This window comes from Chelonia mydas, chromosome 8, assembly GCF_015237465.2.
Source record: "Chelonia mydas isolate rCheMyd1 chromosome 8, rCheMyd1.pri.v2, whole genome shotgun sequence".
Lineage (NCBI taxonomy): Eukaryota > Metazoa > Chordata > Testudines > Cheloniidae > Chelonia > Chelonia mydas.
The window spans coordinates 29,210,535-29,235,415 of NC_057854.1; the positions used below are offsets into that span (position 1 = coordinate 29,210,535).

General features: G+C 39.8%; 1 protein-coding gene across 2 annotated transcripts in view; it reads right to left on the minus strand.

Annotated features, from left to right (window-relative positions):
- The window catches only part of SLIT3 (slit guidance ligand 3), a 798,441-nt gene that overhangs the window by 109,234 nt on the left and 664,326 nt on the right, over positions 1-24,881 (minus strand). For both annotated transcript variants that reach the window (XM_037906776.2, XM_043553076.1), the window contains 5 exons: positions 23,228-23,296; positions 21,835-21,906; positions 21,578-21,649; positions 9,347-9,418; positions 1,218-1,381 (listed from right to left, as the gene is read on the minus strand). In XM_037906776.2, the coding sequence (XP_037762704.1) occupies positions 1,218-1,381; positions 9,347-9,418; positions 21,578-21,649; positions 21,835-21,906; positions 23,228-23,296 (449 nt within the window). The remainder of the gene's footprint in view (positions 1-1,217; positions 1,382-9,346; positions 9,419-21,577; positions 21,650-21,834; positions 21,907-23,227; positions 23,297-24,881) is intronic.

Sequence of the window (24,881 nt, forward strand, 5' to 3'; positions counted from 1 at the left end):
ATAACTGAATTTGAATGTTCTAGTTATTAAAAATGAAGATGGAAGGTCAAAAAAGTCAGCTCCGGTTTGGGAAACAACCTTAACTTTAGCCCAATGTCAACACTCGTCCTCTGTTCAGCAATCAGTTTAATCCCAGCTGCTATACAATCATCCCGCTAAGCCAGTGACATTATTATAATTTATTATTACATATAAGCGTACGTGGCACTTCATAGATAAATAACAAGACTATGTCATTTCCCCTTAATTTCCAACCACAGACCCTCTTCTCTATTACCATAAATAGTAAATACACATCTTCACACTTCTGTCTTCACATATAGGCTAGCAACCCAAACATACATTTCACATTCCAAAAACAATTTTGACAGCAAAAAACACAAACATATCCCCTTTATTTGTCCACAATTTCATTAAGTCAGAAAGCCCACTCATTCTCATTCTACCTCCATATAATATACCTCACTATAACTCCTCAATCAGTTTCTCCTCATATAGCTCTTATATTTCATCACTCCAGTCATATACCTGCATCCTCTCCTGATCTTGCAACATAAAATAAATCTAATACACCCAGTTACTGATCTAGAGTTGGTAGGACTTAGGGTTGGAGTTCAAGTTGTTTGTGGATCTTCAGAACAAATGTCCTTATCAAAACATATTTGCTTTCCACCTGCAACTTCTTTCCTACGGCTTTCAAACTTATTTTTATAACTATAACATTCTCATTTTTTAAAAAATGTAGAATTACTTACTGCATAAACCTTCTCTTACCCAAGTTTTTTTGGGTCTGGAAATAAATTATTTGATTAATTATCCCTAAAATGACATTCCATACAGTAATTTACAATTATATTATCTGATGTAATGACAGTGTTGCTAACTCATGTGAGATTTGGTGCTTTCCTTAAAGCCCCAACTGCCAGAGCTAAGTGATTGCATGAGAATATCAGCTTTCACTGTAAACAATGACGTTTCTAGCCCTTCTGTGAGCGGAGAAAAGTTTGAAAACATGTCCCAGGTGGTCTTCAATAGCTCAGAAACCACAAGGCAAAAAAAAAAAAAAAAAAAAAAGAGAGCCCTAAATTTGTTTTAATATCTCATGATTGTTGAAGCTGTGGGTTGGCGATATTCTACCAATAAAGCTGTTTACACAAGATAAGCAATGACACTCAATCAAATGGTTTACAGACCTCAGCCAAACAGCTTGCTCCTACCTTTGCACTGGAAGTGATGGGTTGGTGTTGTGAGCAGCAGTCTGTCTGCCATGTCCTCTGGCCCACTGCAGCGTGCAATCCCTGGCTCTTTGTACCCTGCCTTCACCCATTCCGAAAGCCAGCGCAGACTGCAGTCACAGTTCAAGGGGTTGGTACCTAGAGCCCTGGTGATGTAAAACAATGAACTAGTTCCTTTGCTTGGAAGCAAAAATAGCCCCTCCGCCCCAAATGGCACATTTTACCCAATTCTCCACATTAAACTTTCCAAATAACTGGAAAACTTGATTCCAAAGAGCTGGAAAGAAAACCCTTCAATATTTAACAGAATTTCAATGTCTGATGTCTCCAAACAGCCCTTTGAAGATGTTTTTGGGCAAAAGTCATAATGGTAGATTAGAATTCAGCATAAAGTGGGCCATCAGATTTTCATTCTCACCTCGCTGCTCCATTTGTGTTCATTCCAGGGCTTTGTCGACGCTATGCACCTTTTAGCAACATGGCTGTGGCACTACAGCTGTGTCGCTAAAAGGTGCGCAGTGCAGCCGCTGTTTGTAGACAGGAGACAGGCGCAGTGCAGCCGCTGTTTGTCTCCTGCCGACAAAGCTACCACTGCTCATTGAGGCTGGACATTTTGTCGGCAGCAGAGTGCTCCTGCCGACAAAGTGCTGTTCACACCAGCGCTTTTTGTCAGCAAAACTTTTGTCATTCGGGGGTGTGTGTGTTTTTTTCACACCCCTGAACAACAAAAGTTTTGTCATTCAGTTTCCAGTGTAGACAACACTCAAGTCTCAGTCACAGGCCTTCTATCTTCCGCTATCCTTAGAACACTGACCCCATGCCTCTCTGACTGAACATTCTCTCCCTGGCTCCTTCCTTAAGGCTAACCTCCTCCAACAATCCTTCTCACACCTTTCTTCTCATCATTACTAAGCAGAGTTGAATAACTTACTACCGATCATTTATTCAAGAAATTTAGCCCATTTCCACTTGAGCGATATCTATACACACAGTTTCTCTAAATTTATTATTTTAACCTGACAAAATTCAGGTGTTGCTTGTTTGCTTGTTTAAACTCTATGGCCTGAATGATGATATTCCATGTTGAGCTGTCTTGCTTAGTTATCATTTCAAAGACAGTTTTTTTTTTTATAGAAGTAACCCCACTGCAGGCAGTGGCACTACACTCATGAATAAGAGTTTGCAGTTGCTTGTTAATTGCGAAGACACATTTTCTACCTCAGAAACAGTCATCTAAATAAACGAGGAAAACAGTTCAGGATAGGGTGAGTGAGTGAATTATTGATGGATATCAGCAAATAATGTAATGATTCTGTAAATGATTATTTCAATTTTTAGATGCATCTGCTTTAGTCATGGTCATGCCCATTTTTGTTTGCTTAATGAAAAAACTCAAGGGATTAAGTTTTACTGGCAAAAGTTAGCAGGTGATGACTTTCAATGTCACATGCACAAATTTTTGCAGAAACCAAGTTTTAATTTTGAACATCTAGCTATTCTTGGGGAAATGCTTATGTGCTGAGCCAATCAGGGGACAGCAAGAACACGAGGTGAGTTGTCTGATCAAAACAACGAATTTCAATTGGATCTTAAGCACAAACTTGAGAACTCTTCCTGGAAAGGGCTATTTTATGAATTAGGGTCTGAAGTTGTAAAATGCATTAATGAAAGGCCTCTCTTTTTTTTTTTTAAACCAAGTTTTGGTTTGTATTTTTAAAACTGTAGAGATGGGTAATATCAGGCATGTGAGTTGTTACATTTCCATTTTTCAAACTACTATGAAATGCATAAAAAATAAGTAGCACATTTCCTGTTCAATAATGAAAGTGAAATATGATCTAAATCTGCTAAAAGTAACTTTTTACATAAAAATCTATAAGATTTGAATTGGAGATATTCAGGCAACAAGCTGAAAGAAGGAATAGCATCTCCACATGAGAGAGACAACCATTCTCCTGAACATTTTCTAAAAGGATGTCTGTTTTTCTTTGGCTTACTTTTTAATAAAAATATATAGTGAATTTATTGCTTTTTCTTTTTTTTTAAAAAAGAGGGACTGGATAGCCCTCATAGACCGTGCATTAATGAGGGTTCCACAAAACTCTGGGATTGCACTCATTTTTTGAAACATGACATTGCTTTCATTCCAGCCAGCAAACAGTTCCTATTAAGTTTGTGTGTGGTAGTCCGGTGATGCGAACAGCACACATGAGAAAACTGGGACTAGCTTGAGACACTCAAACCTACTTTAAGGCTGTAATCCAAGTCACACTTTAATAAAGGTTCCCAGACTTGGATGGTTAGTGAAATAACCCACTGTGCCTCAGAGGCTGCTATATTTGTGAGTGTTACAGTTATTTATGGATTGCTGCCAACTATATTTAAAACATCATTGTTGGAGTTTGGAGACCAGAGTTCTGTTTCCAACTCTCTCACTGATTCATTGTGTGACCCTGGGCAAGTCACTTAACTTCTGTGTCTCAGATTTGTATTTTTTTTTAAAACAGGGAGTTCAACCAAATATATTTCCCCTTGGCCTGGGATAAATTCCATGTAGCAGAGATGCATGTACTTGCAACCACAAGATAGGAGAATCTATTGATTTGTTTTCCCATTTAATCAGAACTGTTTTCTTATAACCAAGGAAGGAGGCAGCACTTTCAGGGAAACAAATTTATATTAAGCTGCACTTTGCTGGACATATTTATATTTTGCTCCTGTAAAAAACAAGAAGATAAACCAAACCAACAACCTAGAATAACAGTGTGTTCAGTTTGGCTAATTTGCAGAGTGGTTCAGGTCTTGTGCTAAGCTAAACCAGTGGCTCTTAACCTTTCCTGTACCCCTTTCAGGAGTCTGATTTGTCTTGCATACCTTAAGTTTCACCTCACTTAAAAACTAGTCGCTTACAAAACCAGACCTAAAAATAAAAAAGTGTCACAACAAACTATTACTATTACTGAAAATTGCTGCTTTTCTCATTTTTACCATATAATTATAAAATTATAAAATAAATCAATTGGAATCACGTGTGTGTGTGTGTATGTGCCTTTGTATGAAATTTTAATTTGTACTGACTTCACTAGTGCTTTTTATGTAGCCTGTTGTAAAACTAGGCAAATATCTAGATGAGGTGATGTACCCTCTGAGACCTCTGCACACCCATTGAGAACCACTATGCAAGGGTATACTCCCCTCAGACATTTATTTTTAAAAATACTAGTTCTTTAGGACAATCTGATTCAAACCAAAGGCAAAACACTGTTTCTTTAGAAAGACATTAGGGATAGGTCATCTCTGGCCAGGATGATTTAGGGATAACTCCACCAGAGACAGGGAAATCACCCCAACTCATCCTTCGATTTGCTAGCAGAGTTTTAACGAGAGGCTCTCCTGTGAGTTGCTGTGAGTCCCATCCAAAATACCACTGTGTGAAGTGTGAAATAAATGCAACCTATTTTTCCATTTCAATGAGGCTGCAGCACAAACAAAAGAAATGCATCGATGTTGGAGGTAAGACCCACATGAAACAAATGCAATGGCATCTAGCCAGGCCATTGAGCCCATGTACCTCACAATTAGGAGCAGGAGGAAAGAAAGAAAACAAAATCCTGCAAAGACTGGGGTTTTCAAAGAAGCCTAACAGTGGTAGGTGCTCAACTCCCATTTAGCGGGAATTGTCTGTCCAACTCTCCTAAGCTCCTGGAAATCCCAACCAAAATGTGAGCGCTTGACCAAAGGCAGTTTAAAAAAATCAGCTTTGAAGAAACGCACATTAGAAGTCTATGCAGTTACTTTTTTGAAAGCAATGTAGGGTTTTAGCCATGTAACTCTCTTACTTTAATAGGCAGTCATGCGACTAAAACACTGTAAACTGATCTGGGCATTTAAAGGTATCAGAATCTACAGAGATTTTGACTTGGAAAGAATTATTACAGCATTGATGCAAATTGCTTTTTGAATTTTAGCTTTACCCCATGAATCAGACTACAAATCATTTTTAAAAATAATGTTTTGAACTCAAGCTTCTTTTGGATAAAAACGTTCAGACAGGATATTAAGAAAGGAAACCCCACTAAATTTGTTGATACATTTCAATGGGAGTGACTAATGAAACAACTGTGCCCTAGACAGACTCAACTGTAGAGTTCATGGGTTCAGTCCTAGCCAGGGCTCATTCATCAAAATTAAATGTGTACAGCAGCAATGCCTGAAAACCCCCAAATCCAGCCCCTTTTGTAGCTCCATTGCTTACAATGGAAAAACTCCAGGGATGACCTTTTGACCCCCTCTGCAATGCGTTGGCCCACTTGTGCAAGGCTAAACAAAACCCTACATTTCAAAGTTCGTCTAGAAATCATAGTTAACCATTTAGCACTGGACAAACCCCAACACACACAAGGTGAGAGGGAAATCACAAAATGAACATTGAAACATCCAGGTTAATCAATCTCTCTAATGCAGCTTGAAGATGAAGCTGCTATATAAATGCCAGGAATAATTTTGTTCCATAAGATGTATAAATTAAGAAGTGTATTTTTTACTTTCCACTAATTTTTATGTACCACAGCATGCTTGTTTCCACTCACTTCTCCTTTTATTTCTTTGGTCAATATAGCAAAACAATTCCTGGAGGTTAATCATCTCATACTGCTGTGAAACACTAAAGGTCTTTGCAATGAAGAGCAGATTTTTTCCTCTCTCAGACTTAAGTATTTCTCATTGAAGGGCAATTAAAATAACTATAGATGAGATGAACTAGAGATAGAGAGCACTGTGGAGGGCATAGTTTATTTTTATAAGCATCTAACATGAGCTTGAGTAAACAAGAGATGAATCAACAGGGACATGAATCTGAGCTGTTTATGTACAGAATATATGTCTCTCAGACATATTTTTAATAATGTGTCCTTTACCATGCTTTTGATAAACTATCTGGGTCAAGACCTCACCATGCAGTGGAAACTGGTAGTCCACTGGATCAGGTAGTTTTGGATGTGGGTAGCATGCACAGGCACTGAATGAATTCATGGGAGATCTCAAGCTTGCTTTGTCAACTTTAAGGCTGCTCCTACCTTAGCAAATTTAGAGCCTTTTTTTAAGCACTAGTATAGGAATTAGCGTAGATAAAGCTCAGACATTTTTATCATGGTGTCAGAAAAAAACTAAATTTACTAGTGAAGACAAGCCTCAGTTGGAGAGTATTCAGGATCGTTACAGTATACAGGCACAGATTCTGTACAAAAAGAGTATGTGTGTATTCCATAGATAAACCATCCTATCTCTCTCTCTCTATATACACCTACACCTTTCAAAAAGCTACTTTAAAAGAATGTTACTTTTGCAAAGCAATTTTGGTGAAAATCTTTCCCCGTGATTTGAGCAGCTTTGGAAAGTAGATTAGAGTAGGCTAGACCTGAGTTTTTAAATTTCCAATTTCAAACCATATTACAGCTGCAGCAAAAGGCTTTGACCAAAAAAGAGAAAAATTTTGTCTACACTAGAGAACCGAACCTTTGCAATTTACAATGGTCCATTTGAGCCATCGTAACTTGTAACAATGCTGCGTGTCCACACTAACCGTTCTGGCTAGAATAAACCTGTTCAACTTTTTAACACTCAGCATCTCCTCCCACCCTAGGAATACCATTATAAGTTCCACTATTTACTATGGATTCACACTGCCAGCAGAGAAAGTGTTTCTCACATGTAAAATTGTATTCACTCACCAGATATATGAAATTGATGCATGGCACTTTTTTGTTCCATTTATTTGAAAATGCCACAGCTACAGACTCTCTCAGAGATATGTGAATCCCAGAGAGATCTGTCAGTGTTCATAAAATACATTATTTTAAATTGTTCATGGCGTTATTGGTGAACTCAATTTCTTCAACTGTGTCAAAGACACTGGTCCTCCTAGAATTACAGAAGGCAAATGTTTCTTTAAAGAAACAGCCAAGAACAATTGCACGGTAGAACTTAATTGTTCACTGAGCAAATTATACCCTAGACAGGTCTTAATTATTTTATGGATGCTACTTATTACCATTCATTTGAGCTTTGTGTACTTTACACTGTCAGCAGCACATACTTATAAACAGAGGGGCTACATTGACTGTGCTGGGCCAAAGGGGATTTTATGACTCTCTAGGGTGAACAGTTTACCTAAGAAAGCTGTGCCTGCACTTAGTTTAATGTAAACTCTGAAGAAAACCCAAACAAATGGCACATGACATGTTTATCATTTCAGTTCTAAATATACCCTTAGACGCCAGCTTCCCCTGTTCGGAAGGTGTCACTAAATTTCCAAGTAGAGACAAAGGAATTTGGTACAATGACCCTGAATTCATCCCCAGACAATGCATAGAATGAATTTACTATACTATGAACACAGCATAAAAAACATTTTGTGTATAACAGATATTTGTACTTAAACATTTTATCTATCTTAGGTACAGGCTAAAGTTTGAGATTTGGATTTGAAGCTGAATTAGGGTTAAAGCTCAGGTTCAAATTCATGTAAAATTGTGTTGAAATTCCTTGAGTTGTTCACAAAAGATTTTGTCCCAAATAGTAACACTTAGTAAGTATCACTATCCCTTATTTTGTAAGGGGAAACTGAGGCATAACAATGTTAAGTGACTTCTCCCACAGAAACCTCTAAACTGGGACTAGGATCCAGGTCTAGAACTGAGCAAACATTTAATGTTTTGGTTCATTGGTAGCTCTGGAAAAAAAAGTCAATTTTTTTGTTGTTGTTTCGGGTTCAATAAAACATTCATTTCAAGTTGGAACTTAATTAAAATAAAATAAAATTGAAGGAAATTTTGAAACAAAACATTTTCGAATGCATTATTGTTTAAAATAAAAAAAATTGAAACATTTCATTTTAAAAAGATCAGAACAAAGCATTTCTATCTTTTTGGATTCTTTTTTCCCTGATCAAAACAATTTGGCAAATTTATCACAAATTTGCAAAATGTTTCTGTCAATGTGAATATGCATTTTAAATATTGCCCAGGTCTCCTGACTGCCAGGACATGCCAGTCTGATGCCTTATTCATTGGACCATGCTACCTCCCATCCTGAATAATGGAAATTTCAAGAAATCTGTTTTTGCAAACTATTTGAACACCCAAATCACAACTGGATCTGAACTCTGGATTTGGCCTGAAACCAAATCATAGGAAAAACAACAAGATGTCCTTGTGGCACTTAGAGACTAACAAATTTATTTGGGCATAAGCTTTCGCGGGCTAGTACCCACTTAATTAGATGCATATATTTTCCACTCCATGCATCTGATGAAATGGGTTCTAGCACTCCTCGTTGTTTTTGCTGATACAGACTAACATGGCTACCAGTCTGAAACAAATCATAGAAGTAAGTTTAGAGCCTGACAAATCAAAAGTAAAAGATGACAGATTAAAGTTTACCAATTTTGGTCCATCTCTAGGTGAGTGACTGGTCCAAGGCCATTAAGGAGGGAAGAAAGTGATGGAAAAACTAAAATAGACATTTGGATTTTCTTCTCACTTGAAAAGAGCAAATATATTTCATATATATGGATAGTGTGTCATTTTTAGAACATATTTTATATGTATGTTTGGAATGAAATACACAAAAAGTTCACTTTCATTATTAGTATATGTGAATTATTAGTTCATGTACAAGATACTATATTGACAAAATCCAGTATGGAAAACATGAGATATCTATTATGCACAGAATCCACATATAAGTTACTTAATGTTCTTGGTGGGTGGCTTCCTGTCTCATGCTCAGGCTTCTGTACCATCATGCTCTCTAAATTTCACATGCAAAGTACTAGATGACTGGGTCTTAGCACAAATGCCATAAAAGAGGAAATCTTCATATTATTCATTCAATTGTTTTTCCTAAGAAAATGTTTTGAGAATAAATAACAAGTAGTCCAAGCATTTATTTGATTTAATTTGAACAGAAAATGTCTGAATAAAGACAGTAAAATGCAGAGAGAAAATGGACACAAATCAGAATAGCTTAGAAACTAGATTAGCAGCATAATCTACATTGTGTTAGTAAAATAACACAGTCAAAAAACATTAATTCAGAGCAAGGGTACTTACAGATGTGAAAGGGACACAAGGTCATTAAAAGAACCTTCAGGAACACTGGAAATATCATTACCATGAAGAGTTCTAGAGCAGGGAAAGAACAATAAGACATTAGAACACTGTATTGTCATGCTCCACCCCAAATTTTGAACAAATAGTTACTTTTGGAACAAATATTTAACTGTCCCCACTGTAGAAACTCTACTAGCTTCATAACCCACCGAAGTCAGTGCTTTGTTATTTGTACTTTTACACAAAGATTTTATAAATAATGTTATCTGCTGTTAAAAATGTTAATAACTTTTAATCAAAGGAAAAGAGGGAATATGAAAGATGAAATTAAACACTGACTACAGCGGAACTCCAGAAGGGAGCGAGGGTCCATGTGATAGATATATTTGTAGGATCAGGGCCCACATTCCTACATCAGCAGCAGAGTATACCAATATGCAGTGACAGACACATTTGCACTTCCAGACAAAATACTTGGAAATCAGTTCTTTGAAGAGCCTGTCCACCTTCCTAGTATGAACAGAGTATAAGCACAGTCTTTACTGGAAGGATTCTAAATGTTTCTCAGATCATTTGAAAAAGAATTTTATTTCCCACCTCTTCCAAGAACTGTATTATTTTTATTTATATGGATGTCTGGAAGAATTTTTCTGATAAATTGTGGAACATGCTATTTGAAAGGTGCTACAATAAAGGTAAGTCCTTACTCTAAATATATGCAGTTTGTATTGCAATAGTAATCAAAAGCCACAATCTGGATTGAGGGATCATAGTGCTGTACAAACAAACAAAAATGCATTTCTTGCACCAAAGAGCTTACAATCAAATTGAAAGAGGTGGCCCAAAAAGTGCGTGCATCAGACTATGGGAAGGAATACAAGAACAATCATACTGGGTCAGAACAAAGGTCCATCTAGCCCAGTATCCTGTCTTCTAACAGTGGCAGTGCCAGATGCTTCAGAGGGAATGAACAGAACAGCACAATTTACTGAGTGATCCATCTCGTCGTCTAGTCCCAGCTTCCGCCAGTCAGAGGTTTAGGGATATCCAGCACATGTGGTTGTATCCCTGACTATCTTGGTTAATAGCGATTGATGGACCTATCCACCATGAACTTATCTAATTCTTTTTTGGCCTTCACAACATCCCCTGGCAATGAGTTCCACCGGTTGACTGTGCGTTGTGTGAAGAAGTACTTCCTTATGTTTGTTTTAAATCTGCTGCCTATTAATTTAATTGGGTGACAACTTGGTTCTTCTATTATGTGAAGGAGTAAATAACACTTCCCTATTCATTTTCTCCACACCATTCATGATTTGATAGACCTCCATCATATCCCCCCCTTGGTCATCTCTTTTCTAAGCTGAACAGTCCCCGTCTTTAAAACTCTCCTCACATGGGACCTGTTCCATACCCCTAATAATTTTTGTTGCCCTTGTCTGTAGTTTTTCCAATTCTAATATATCTTTTTTGAGATGGGGCGACCAGAACAGCACACAGTATTCAAAGTGTGGGCATATCATGTACTTATATAGTGGCATTCCCAATGTACACACATTGGAGCTGAGGCCAAACTGACCCTGACATGGTACCTCCCTGCACCATTGAGAATTTGGGCTTTGGGCTTTATTGGTCCTAACCAAGTCATGGACTATGCTACATTTTCAACTACTGGCACACTAACATTTCACATACATTCAGATATAGAGATTCTAAAAAGTAATCACAGCAGAAATGGAGGGAGAACACACCAGATCTTGTAAATCTTTTCTAACGAAGAGTCAGCAAGATATTGTGCAAAGAGGGAGGAGGGGTGAAGAGGGCATCTGAGCATCTTAAAACAATATTTTATTTATTTTGCAGTTCTATTGTGGCCTGTATCCGTTAAAGAAAGTACGGTAGCTAGTCCAGAATATTTATGAACACCTTCCTTGATGACAGGAAGGGCTGTATCTGCCTTTCACAGATGTCAAAGACAGTGATGTGCTAAGCTGCAGCAGCAGCATGCAGAATAGAAAACTGGTGTGTGTATATTTTATAATCCTTTTATGAGAGTCATTTCTTCTCTAATTTATTCTGGTATTTACGGTATGCAATGACCACCTCCTACTATTTCCTCTGGTGGCTTTATAGATACTCACAATGTTGCAGATGAACTTGAGCTGTAATATTTATCACTTAAAAATTATCTAGGCTCCTAAATAGAAGCCAGTTATTCTCATTTAAAACAAAAGACATTCTGGCGCTGAGTCGTCCTTCTATGTCATGTCCTTTCCCGTGCACTAGTCCCACTGCAATACTCACTAGAATTTACACTAGTGAATTACACCTTTACAGTGTTACCTTCCCAGTGCACACACAGCTGAGCTGAAGCCAAACTGACTATTGAATGACACGCACCTCCCTGAACTAGTGAGGTCCCTGGCACTGCAGTGGACATTAGGGCTCAGTGAGGGCAGAGAGTGTAATTGCTATTGTCCTTCCTCAGGCTGTACATGGACAAGAAGAAGCTTTAGTTCCAACCTTGTTACCTTGCTGAGATTTGCAACAGAGAAGTCATCCATGTATGGGGATGTAGATTTCCTGGACATGCATTCTCTGCTGCTTTGGGCACCAGTACCCCCAAAGCCTTGTTTTCTTACTGTTCTGACCCTGAAGCATCCTATTAAGTGTTTCACCCATCAAAAATAACTCGTGGCACTGACAACTTGAGCTGAATCTTCAAGCAATCCACCTCAGCAGGAAGGAGGAGCAGTCCAATACACTATCTCCAGACAGAGGACACTTACTAACAAAACCAAAACCAAGCAACTCATTGGGCCTTACCCAGCAGCCCGTACAGAGGAAACATTATTATTGGTATAGGGACTGCAAGATTGGGCCTGTTCATTAAGTGCTCAAAAGCCAGAACTGAATATAATGGCCTTGAACTAATTACCATTATAATGAGCTCACTACTATGTTATATTTCTGATCGCTGCCATTATTTTTTTGTATGCCACAAATGGGAGCTGCCTAATTTGCAGGCAATGGTGCAGTGGGAATGAAGCATTTAAGCTGATTTCCTTGGTTGTCTTAAGCCTCCTTATTTTGTAAATATTTAAATGAAAGCTGAGTTCAGCTTATAAAAGCCTGATCCCATGAGGGGCTCAACACCCACCGAAAAGCTTGGATGCAAGGGCTCCCACAGCAACCAATCCATGTTGAGGACACTCAGATGTCACTGGAGATCATAAGTACCCTGTGTTGTGTGTCTGTATATTTTAGGTTACGTTTGACCCACATGTGTCTTTAAATACTTTCTAGACATACACACACATTAGTTCTTTCCATATAAAACTAATTAACGAAAACTAAATCATTTAAAAAGATCTGTCTACCCATGACCAGGACACTTACATTTCAATTTATGCAGGTGCCAATCAACTAAACAATACTGCATAAACTGGATATAAAAGCAAAGTGGTCCAGAGGAAGAGCAGCTCTAGGAGTTTTACAAGCACACGGTATGCTATATTTATGGGAATGTACCTTTCCCACAGTGTATGTTTTTCTATATTTACATGCACCCAACTACAGTTTACATTTCACTATTTATCAATGATCCTGCTAGGCAGCAGTTCTGAACATGTAAAGCTGGTGTAAAATTTTGTAACTCATTTCATGACTGGGTCGTCACGATATTGCAAAAGTCATGCTAACGACTGGGGCCTGGGTTCTGCAAACGCTTACACTGGGGCTTAACAGTAAACATGAGTGGCCCCATTCATGTCAATGGGGACTGCTCATGCGCCTAAAGTAGTGCATGTGCATAGGCACTTGCTAGATGGGTTCTGAAAAAAGGATAAAAAAAAAAAATTAAAGCGAGAGAGACAGAGAAGCTGAGCAGCACAGCCAGAGAGAGAGGACATGGAACATGTAACTAAATTATCCATTCATGGGTATTCTGATTTTCAGATACATATATTCTATTTATTGTTCACAGAATAAATATAAGGAAAGCAGAAGGCTTTGGAAAGATACTGAATCACACATGAAAGAGGCCAGTTACCTTCAGAGGCAAGCACAGCTCAAGATGATGAAATATCGCACATATTTAAAAAAACAACCACCACCAACAACCCTGAAAATGTGGAAATTGTTTTGCTGATGTTTTCTCTTTTAAATTCTCCTGAGAACACAGATAATACATGACAATAACAGATTGCACACTGTCACTCGGAAGCACTTTCTCCCCTTTGGAGAATTGATTTTTAATAACAACATAGGTGACATGTGGCAAGAGTTGTAGCTGACACCAGAGTTTTGTAGGCCTTAATAAATCAAATCAATCTGGAGGTTTCCAAATGTATAGAGCACAGACAGAGACTCTCTTTTGGGCTTCATTTCACTAATGTTGTTTTGCGCAGGACTGAGGTTCTTTTAAGATTTGATTAGCAGATCTTCAAAGAAAGCCAAGAGCCAGCATTTGAATTTTTAAAAGCCACCCTTTGTTTGTGTCACAGTCCAGGCATGACCTGTAGAAACTGAAATTAAATTACGACTCAGCTACAAAAAACCCCTGGAGTGACCAACAACTGGGAATGGAGACATGGTTAGGAGTGCATGTCCAGTGGGAAAATTGACTAAGAATTTGCCATATAACAGCACCCATCCACAGCCACCAGGAACCTCTCCAGACCTCCTGAGCCCTAATAATTATACTTCGCTTTTCTACATAACCTTCTATCGAAGGATCTCAAAGCACTTTGCAAACACTCAGGGCATTATTTGAGATGTTGCAAATCCACAATTCCAGACAAAGTCAATAGCTTCTGCAGATGCACAGCATCTCTGAAATCCAGACCCAAATTAATTAGGTCTCACGACATCAGTGATATAGCTAAGTATTAACCCCATGCTACAGATGGGGAAGTTAAGGCTCACATGGGATGTTTGTGACAGGGACAGGAAACAGAGACTAGATGCTCTGACAGGTAGGGCTGTGCTTTTGTCACCCGACCACCTTTTCCTCTCCAAATGCACCAATCAAACCTGGCTTGAAATCTGTATAACAATCAATGTCCAACTGCTAACCATTCTTTCCTGTTTTCCTGAATTAATTACCTTAGACTCTAAAATGCAGGAATGATCACATATAATGCTAATAGAAAGGGTATGCCTTCAAAGTAAGGAAGAGAACATGATTTCTTCTCTTCAGCCCAACTACACTGCAGAATGAAAACACACGGCAGCTTAAAATTTCAGGAGCTTACATATAATGTTTAATTAGGAGCAGAGGTTTGCAAATGAATAGCCACAAGGATGATGAATGGCACACAGAATCTTTTACTGTTAAACTACCAATTAATATGTAGCAATACGTTTTGGTCACAACTAGAGGTAAGAAAAAAATGTTCAGTGAACAGTAAATTTGCCAAAAAATAATTTTTTGGGGCACTGAAACGATTTGTGAATCTGTGTCACATTCGGCAAATAGTTTCAACTGAAAAAAAAACCCATGAACACAAACATTCTGAAAATGTGGTTTCAAACTGACCTTTCATTTCCAATTGTTTTCCTTGACCCAAATAATATTTTTTTGTTTTGACAAGAAAAACTGAAAAAAAAATTCAATTTTTTTGAAATGAACTTATTTCCCCCCTGGATTTCCCATTTTAGCCATTGAACTGAAAAATCAGCTATTCGCTGAGCTCTAGTCACAGCCAGACTTGATGGTTAGAGGCCTGTGAGAAAAGCTGAATGTCTCAGTCCAGTGACCAGTGGATAAATGACCCCCACCCAATTGGCACATTCACTGATGTCTCTACGGAGGCCAAGCATGGAGATTTCACTATTCTTCTCACCAGGGCAGGATTTAGCACCTTGAAAGGGCAGTTTGGGGTAGATCATGCTGTGGGTGCCCATGATGTAGCTGTTTGGTGGAGAAAGAAAGGTCTTCAATCTCCAAGGCTATTAGTCTGGCACTCTTCATGAGCACTGCATTCACTGAGTACCTAAAATCAAACCTAATAGAAAGGTCAGAGCTATGGGAAGATTTTCCTTTCATAAATCTTATTCCTCCAAAGTCCCACTGCAGCATTTTAGCCAGCAGTAGCAAATCCCCCAGAAAGCAATCAGTCACTGTCTGCCAAATAGCTCTGTGAGGTAAGTGTTCAGTGGGGTGCACGCTACTTAGCTCTATCCCAAATCCTCTTATTGCGGATTGGAGGTGTGGAGATAAATAACTCTCAGTGCTCAGAAAATACTGTCCTGTGGCGCAAAAATGCAGGCAGCAGACCTTCTGCTCTCCAGAACAATGCTCACTGAAACAATGAAACCCACTCTAGTCTAGGAGCATTAACCTCTGTAAGCCTCCTTACCAGCCTCGCCCTTCACAGTCAGTCATTATTTATGTGATTATGGCCGGAAGGATTTTCCTTATCAATAACATGAGGAACTATAAGTTTGAACATGAAGAACTCCCACCACTGCAGTAACCCTGGTTTACTTTCCTCCCCAGTGTTTCATTTAATATGTAGAAACTTGTCATCTGTACAGCTTAGCAGGAACAAATGAATGCAAGATCAAACTAAAGGGGACAGACAGTTACGTTAATAACAAAAATACTTGGCACCTCTACTGCCGTTTTGAATAGAAAATCCCAAATCACTTTGCAAAAGTAGGTAAAAGTGACATGCTGATTTTACCACTGGGGAAACTGAGGCACAGAGCAGGTAGGAATCCTGCCCAACTTCACAGAATCAGTGGCAGAGCTGAGAAAATAACTTAGGTTTCTTCATTCTTGGTTTATATTATGGTGTGGGTGATCAAAGGACTACCTTGAACAATATGGCAGACAAGAATGGTCTTTTGCGATAATACATGTAAAGTGGATTTGCTGGGAAATATCGAGGGGGAGGTGAATGCAAATCTGCCCCCCAAACACACTGTTCCTGGAATCTGAAGTTCAAGGCCCAAACTCTATAAAGTAAAGACTGAACTTATGTGTCAACACTGTTCATAAGTCTTTGGAGAGAAAGCAAAATGTAGACATTGGCCTGTTTAGGTAGTCTCACTTACTGAGGATATTACAGTGTTGGCAGGGAACTGTGCAGCCTGGACAAATCCCTGATCAGGAGGGAGACACACACAGGTCTCCATGCAAGAGAGGGGATGACTAAGGAACCAGGAGCCTAGAGTAGGTGTTTTTTGTGGACCATGGATGTGAAATACAAATACAGTTGATCTGAACTGTGACACTCAGATGTGGGCACCCCATGGGTGTTTGAAATCTGAAAACCAACTTTACAAATGGATCCCTCTCTTTACAATGAAAGCTGTGGCTCCAAACAGCCTTAGACTTTAGGGGGCTTGAAATACAGAACTGTATTGCGTGACTTGAGCTTAACTCGTCTAACAAGAAAGAATATGAAGTTTCATTTATTTTAGAGTACTTGAAAGTTCCTCCAACGCTACACATACTATGGAGCCGAGTTTTGCAACCACTAATCTTGGCCATCCTGCTGCTACATGCTATACCAGAACTTACTTAACAAAGGGGAAAATATTCTCCTGCAAAGCCCCCAAGTCTTAACAATGGTTATAACTTTAGATGGGCAGTTCCAAAATACTTTGTAGATAACTAGAGTGAAAGTCAACTCTCTGAGATGTTGGTAGGTGAACATGTGCCACATAACATTGTGTTAGTAGCTTAACATTTGTAAAACAATTCAGAAAAGTCAAAGATATTAAAGAGCATGAACCTCCCTTGAGGTTCCCTTTATATGTTCCACTCCATATTACTCAACCAAACAGTTTTAGACCAAAACTTTCTGAAGGAACCTCATCTTCAAGGGGATCCAACTTGGGAGAGCAAGGCAGAGCAAGAAGTCACAAGGAAAGTAAAGAGCGCTTTAAGAAGGAAAAATCCATGATTTCAAGAAATAGGACTCGTTCCCCCTAACTGCTAAGACTCCCCAAGTCTGGAGCCTTAGGAGAAAAAAGGAGATTTTTGTTTTTTGTTTAGTTTAGTTTTATTTGGAGGGCAAAAGCATGGAGCGAAGTTCCCTTTTCCCCCATTATGTTCCCTAACTTTGCTTCCAAGAAAAATTAAAGAAGACACTAGTAAATTTTGTCCTTACCACAGGAGATTTGGGACAAGGGGCTGTCATAAATATAAAGGGATTGCAATTTTCCTTACCAATATTTTCTTTTGCTAATCATTCATTGGGTTTAAGTCATTTATTTGCATCCATACTGCCCAAATTAAAAAAAAGATGGAAAGCCTGTTTCTCCTCTCCACATCATACTCCTGGTCACATGGTACTGACTCAACCCTTTCCCCTACTATTAAACTGCATTACAAACAGCTACAAATATTAATTATTTGTGTAATGTTACTTCTCCATGTAAGTGATAGCTTTGGTTGCCACAGATATGTTATACAATCACAGATGGGACAGGAGGTGGTCCATGGTGATATACTATATGGTCTATATGAAATAGTTTGAGAACCTCTATTATATCACATCACTTTCATTCCTATGTATGTTTGATCAGTAATTTACAATAATAAAAAGAGAGATCAATGCAGGTTTGTATGTGGTGGTGGCAAATTTGAGATGAGGGCTCTTTACAGGAGGCACAGTTCTTGTGAGGTATGATCAAAAGAAAATTTCCTTAAAGTAAAAAATTAATGTTTTTATTGCATGCTGTAGCAAGGAGGTGGAACAATAAAGCTGAGGTGTAAACCACTAAATAGGGCAAGAAGAGTTATGGATTGTCTTGCACAATCAAACCTCGTATCTTTATTACATGGTGGATCCTCATTTCCCTCTGGTCTGAGAGGTTCTCATTTATCACAGCAATTCACAGAGCCACAGGTATGAAATATGAAAGTAAAGTACACAACCAGCCTGTTGCAGTCTTTTCCCTGCCATTTGAATGTTTCTGCTCTGATTCTTGATTTCCATTGAGTACCAGGTAAATATAGCTGTGGTAACTTAATTTAGAGTTTCACCTGCTTTCTGCATTCAGTATGCCCTTCCCCCCATGCTCATCCCATGATTCTGATCCCACTCATAATATGCTTTCAGTGCATCGTATCACAGAGGGGATTCTCATCAGCTGACCCATCCTGGCAACCAGCATAGGCAGACAGCTACCTCCACATCTACAATGTCAGCGTGCCAACCTGACCATCCTTGGGAACAGTGAAAACAGATACCTATACCCATCCTCGTAGAGGCAGAGAATCACTGTTGCAGGCACTAATTGCTCAGCCTGACAGGGAGAAGTCACTTCTTAATTTGGCTCTCCCATGCCAGAACATTACAAAGCCATATATCTGGCTGGTATAATCATCTCTGTTCACGCTGATTTCTGTGTACTACACAATCCAGGAACTGTCCTATGAAATTCAATAGGGTTCGACAGAAGTTCAAGCTTTGTTAAAAACTTTTAGGATTTAAAAAAGAGATACTTGCTATAGCTTCTGAGGCATCCTCTAGAAAATTATACCCATGCTCTAGAGTTCTATCAGTTTCTATAGGCCACAGGGGAATAAATGGAGAGATGTTTTCCTCTGTTCTGCACAGGCTGCTACCATTTTGTGTTCCAGCAGACAAATACACTGTAGACTGTCCCATGGAGACCTTTCTTGCTCATTCTTGTCCCCATAATATTAAAGCAAGGACATTTATACTGAAAATATATGGTTACTCTCTGTATTGTGAAAAAGCTTACTATTCACCTGCGTCACCTAGATGTAAAGGGAAATCATGCCTCACCAATCTACTAGAATTCTTTGAGGGGGTCAACAAGCATGTGGACAAGGGGGATTCAGTGGATATAGTCTACTTAGATTTTCAGAAAGCCTTTGACAAGGTCCCTCATCAAAGGCTCTTAAGCAGTGATCTCAAACACAAATCACCATGAGGGCCACATGAGGACTAGTACATTGGCCCAAGGGCCGCATCACTGAAACCTTCCATGAAGGCCTGCCCCTGCTCCACAGGTCTCTTCCCACCCCTTCCAACCCCTTCCCCAAATCCCCGCCTCGGGCCCGCCTCTTCTCCACCTCCTCCTCTGAGCGTGCTGCATCTCCGCTCCTCCCTCCTGGAAAGTCCTAAGCCCTGCCAAACAGCTGTTTGGCGGCAAAGCACTGGGAGGTAGGCAGAGGAGCGGGGACGCAGCGCGCTGCGGGGGGGGGGAGGGAGGAGGAGCGGGGAGAGGGGAGCTTGGCGGGCTGCAGGAAATAACTCCGTGGGCCGCATGAGGCCTGCGGGCTGCATGTTTGAGACCCCTGCTCTTAAGCAAAGTAAGCTGTCACGGGATAAGAGGGAAGGTCCTCTCATGGATTGGTAACTGGTAAAAAGATAGGAAACAAAGAGTAGGAATAAATGGTCAGTTTTCAGAATGGAGAGAGGTAAATAGTCGTGTCCCCCAGGGGTCTAGACTGGGCCCAGTCATAGGCATGGGAAGTAGGGTGTGGGGGGTGCTGCAGCACACCCAGGTTTTATGCATGGTCCTGGCTGCATATGTGGGGTTCCAGCTGCTGCCCCCAGCTGCTGACCATGGACACAAGGTCCTGCATCATGGCTGCTGGCCCTGTGCCTGGGGGTCCCAGCTGTCAGCCCGCTCCTGGCTGCTGGCCCCACTCCCGCCCATGCACATGGTGTCCTGCATCCTGGCTGCTGGCCCTATGCCCGGCTCCTGGACGCACATGCAGGGTCCCCGCTCCCAGCCGCGCATGTGGGTCCTGGGTGCTGGCCCTGCTCCCGGGCGCACATGCGGGGTCCCAGCTGCCAGCATGTAGGGCTCTGCTACTGGCCCTGTGCCTGCCCTCAGCCGTGCGCCCCAGCCTCAAGCCCTTATCCTTGTCCTTGTCCCCCCTCCTGGAGACACGGCCCTTCTCCCAGCCTCAGCTCATGGGGTGGTGGTGTGGGGTTAGGGGGCGCACGAGGTAAAATGTTTGGGGAGAGTTTTGCTGGCTTTCAGCACCCCCACTATAAAAAGTGTTCCAGCGCCACTGGGACCAGTCCTATTCAACATATTTATAAATGATCTGGAAAAAAGGAGTAAACAGTGAGGTGGCAAAATCTGGAGATGATACAAAAATCCTCAAGATAGTTAAGTCCCAGGCAGACTTGAAAGGATCTTTCAAAACTGGGTGACTGGACAACAAAATGGCATATGAAATTCAGTGTTGATAAATGCAAAGTAATGCACACTGAGAAACATACTCCCAACTATACATATAAAATGATGGGGTCTAAATTGGCTGTTATCACTCAAGAAAGATCTTGGAGTCATCGTGGATAGTTCTCTAAAAACATCCACTCAATGTGCAGAGGCAGTCAAAAAAGCAAAGAGAATGTTGGGAAGCATTAAGAAAGGGATACCTAATAAGACAGAAAATATCATATTGCCTCTATATAAATCCATGGTATGCCCACATCTTGAATATTGCATGCAGATGTGGTCGCCCCATCTCAAAAAAGATATATTGGAATTGGAAAAGATTCAGAAAAGGGCAACAAAAATGATTAGGGGTATGGAACGGCTGCCGAATGAGGAGAGACTGGGACTTTGCAGCTGGGAAAAGAGACAACTAAGGGGGAATATGTTAAAGTTCTGTAAGATCATGACTGGTATGGAGAAAGTAAATAAGGACGTGTTATTTACTCCTTCTCAGAACACAAGAACTAAGGGTCACCAAATGAAATTAATAGGCAGCAGGTTTAAAACAAACAAAAGGAAGTATTTCTTCACATAACGCACAGTCAACCTATGGAACTCTTTGCTAGAGGATGTTGTGAAGGCCAATACTATAACAGGGTTCAAAAAAGAACTAGATAAGTTTATGGAGGATAGGTCCATCAATGGCTATTAGCCAGGATGGAGAGGGATGGTGTCCCTAGCCTCTGTTTGCCAGAAGCTGGGAATGGGCGACAGGAGATGGATCACTTGGTGATTACCTGTTCTACTCATTCCCTCTGGCATTGGCCACTGTCAGAAGACAGGATACTGGGCAAGATGGACCTTTGGTCTGACCCAGTATGGCTGTTCTTATGCGTCAGTTGGTACAGGATGTGTTGCACAGAAGTACAAGTACATTGAAGCTAATTGTGTGAAAATATTTATGGTGTACTGAATCAAGCGAAAGCCATCTGCTCATTAAGAATCCTGCTGTCATCGACAGCATCCTAATAAGCTGTAACCCAGACCTATTGAACAAGTATTACTTACAGCACTCGAAGAGACTTGAGTCCATTAAATGCATGGGCTGGAATACACCGGAGTCTGTTGTAGCTCAGGATCCTAGGAGAATCAGAAAATGCAGTTACAGTATTATATGTTTCTTTGGTTATTTTGCTACTAATTTACTTAAGAAGCAGCATGGAAAGCCATCAGTTTACATAACAAGAGAGATACTCATTGTTTAATGCAACTGATTTTGTACGGAACAACAATTAAAACTGATGCCGGAACCACTGATTACTTACAGCGTTGATAGCTGAGTCATGTTGATGAAGGTGTAATTGGCCAATATGCTGATGCTGTTGTTGCTCAAGTCACTAAAGAAATACACACAGCAGATACATCATTAATATGAATGACTTTAAAAACAAGTCATTTTTAAATGTTAAAGCGGACTCAAGCAGCAAAGTAAGCATTTTCAAAGCTAGCTATTATCAATTGCCATCGTCTCTTATAATCAGCCTTGGAAGAATCCCACAGCAAGGCACATCAGAGTATTTCTCTATGAGACTCTCAAGCATCTTCTAGGGCACATTTTCAGTGCATTGCAACATAGAAGCAATGGATGTAAAAGAAATTTCTGGGCAGAAATTTCTGGACAGGTGAGGCAGTCACAGGCGCACAACGAATTTATCACATGGATCTGCAACTTGTCACATTGATATCTCCTCCACAGGTAGCGTGTATGTATTTTGTATACACATACACATGCAATTACTGCAGAGTACAAGGGTGAACAAAGTCTGATTGATAGGATCTGTTTTGAACCTACAGTTACGACAACTCCACTTCTTCTACATCAAAAAACGAAAAGGCTTTGTTAGGTGCCTTCATTTTCTCAGTGCTATAATATCATAAGCAATGGTTTAACCATAAGAAATTGATGTCTGCCTTTTAAGCCTACCAGCTTTGTACGGGTAAATCTGCCACACCCAACTAGTCACATAGTACATAATAAGAAAAGGAGTACTTGTAGCACCTGAGAGACTAACCAATTTATTTGAGCATGAGCTTTCGTGAGCTACAGCTCACTTCATCGGATGCATACTGTGGAAACTGCAGAAGACATTATATACACACAGAGACCATGAAACAATACCTCCTCCCACCCCACTCTCCTGCTGGTAATAGCTTATCTAAAGTGATCATCAAGTTGGGCCATTTCCAGCACAAATCCAGGTTTTCTCACCCTCCGCCCCCCCCCACCCCCCACAAACTCACTCTCCTGCTGGTAATAGCCCATCCAAAGTGACCACTCTCTTCACAATGTCTATGATAATCAAGGTGGGCCATTTCCTGCACAAATCCAGGTTCTCTCACCCCCTCGCCCCCCTCCAAAAACCACACACACAAACTCACTCTCCTGCTGGTAATAGCCTATCCAAAGTGACCACTCTCCTTACAACGTGTATGAAAATCAAGGTGGGCCATTTCCAGTACAAATACAGGTTTTCTCACCCCCCCCCCCTTTTTTCCATAATAGTACATAATAGTTTTACAAACACTTAAAGGAAACAATTGCTGACATGACAGGCAGTCAGAAATGAGTTCCCAATGACAGTTCCCCATATTCCACTCAAGACACGCAGAGGAAAGAATCATCTAATTTTGCTGGCATTAAAACCATGCATTTCTTACATCAGCGTCAAGTGTCTGAAGGTCAACAGCTCCTTTGGCACAGCTGTTAAATGGTTTCCTTCCAGATACCTGAAAAAGAGTCACATTTGGATGATTAGGCACACACGTTAACATGAACTTTGGCCAGGTCAGGCTGCGTCCCTTGTATTTTTGGGGAAATGCAGGATCTATTAGAACTTTAAAGTAGTAACTAGGGATGGAATCTTTGAATCATCACAGCTTTGAAACTATACTAAAACACCACTAGAATTTATTTGCTTCGCAAATCCATAGTCTCCAGTGCAAAGCACCATAGTAGCTTGTTGGTGGTTTTGCTCAGAAATGTGAAGTGAGTACAGCAAGAACCCTTGACCTGCAGCTCAAATAAAAACTCATTTAGCTCTTCATAGAAGACTCTTATAGAAAGAGAAAAAAATCACACATGGTGTGCCCTTGGTATAAGGTTATATTTAATTAAAGTTTTTACAAGCAACTCTAAATGCTAATTTACCCCATTAGAACAATTTCTGCCCTCCGACTGCAAACAGCTTGTACAGACAGTGTTTAAATAAACCCTTATCTGGTATGTTGAATCCCTTGATATTTGTACATCGGAACCTCACTTATTCCAACAGGGCCAACCCAAACATCTGATTATTTTTGAAAAGTTTCATTGCAGCAATCTCCTATCTGAGACTTCTTTTTATTATTATTATTTTTACAATCTATAGTAATACAGGGGGAGATTTTCAAAAACATAAGTCATGGTTGATTAACTCCCATTTGTACCCCGCAAAATCTCTCCTACATTCAGCAGGAATGCTTAACACAATCGACTGTATTTCCAGGTTAGGTATGCACTGCAGCACCATTGAAAAAAAATTAGTTTTGTCTTTAAAAAAAATACATGTTGTTCACAGGAATTCACTCTGCAGAGCAAGAAATCGCCTTTAACACAGGAGGAATTTTAAATGGCCAAGAGTATATATCAACATAAATATTATCTGTTTAAGACCAAATACATGACAACAAGTTTTTAGCCCTGGAAGGTTCTACCTATACCCGAGAACATGGTCAATCTTGGGCATGTAATTCTCCTTAACGTTCATGTACACAGAAAGCCCCACATGTCAAGATGTGAAGACTATTCCCTAAGATTAACTACTAAATGCACCAATCATTGAACAAGAGCTACCTGAATACACACAATACATGCTGGACTATAATGTTCTCTTCCAAAGTTATGACCACTTACTCCTTAAACACATTTCATTATTTAATGAAATATATAAAGATTGTAATAGCTCTGGGTTAATTACAAGTGTCCTTATACCAGAGACACTCAAATCATCACTTAATTTGGGTCTGAAAAAAACTCATTATAACTCCTAAAATTTTACTAGGATGTCCTCATTTAACAACGCTGGTTACGTATCTCCATTGCAAAGCATCAGAAATTACATATGCAATTATGTGGTTCACCTGTGCACACATGGATGAGGTGTATAGGTGCTTATTCACCCACACGTGCAAATTCAATTTGCACAAATACAAGCAGTAGCACATATGCAGCTGGGTGGAAAAGAATAGATCCTTTATGTCAATTTGTGGCTTCTCATAAAACCTCTCAATTTTAAATACATCCCTATTTAACACTATCAGGTCAAGGTAAGCC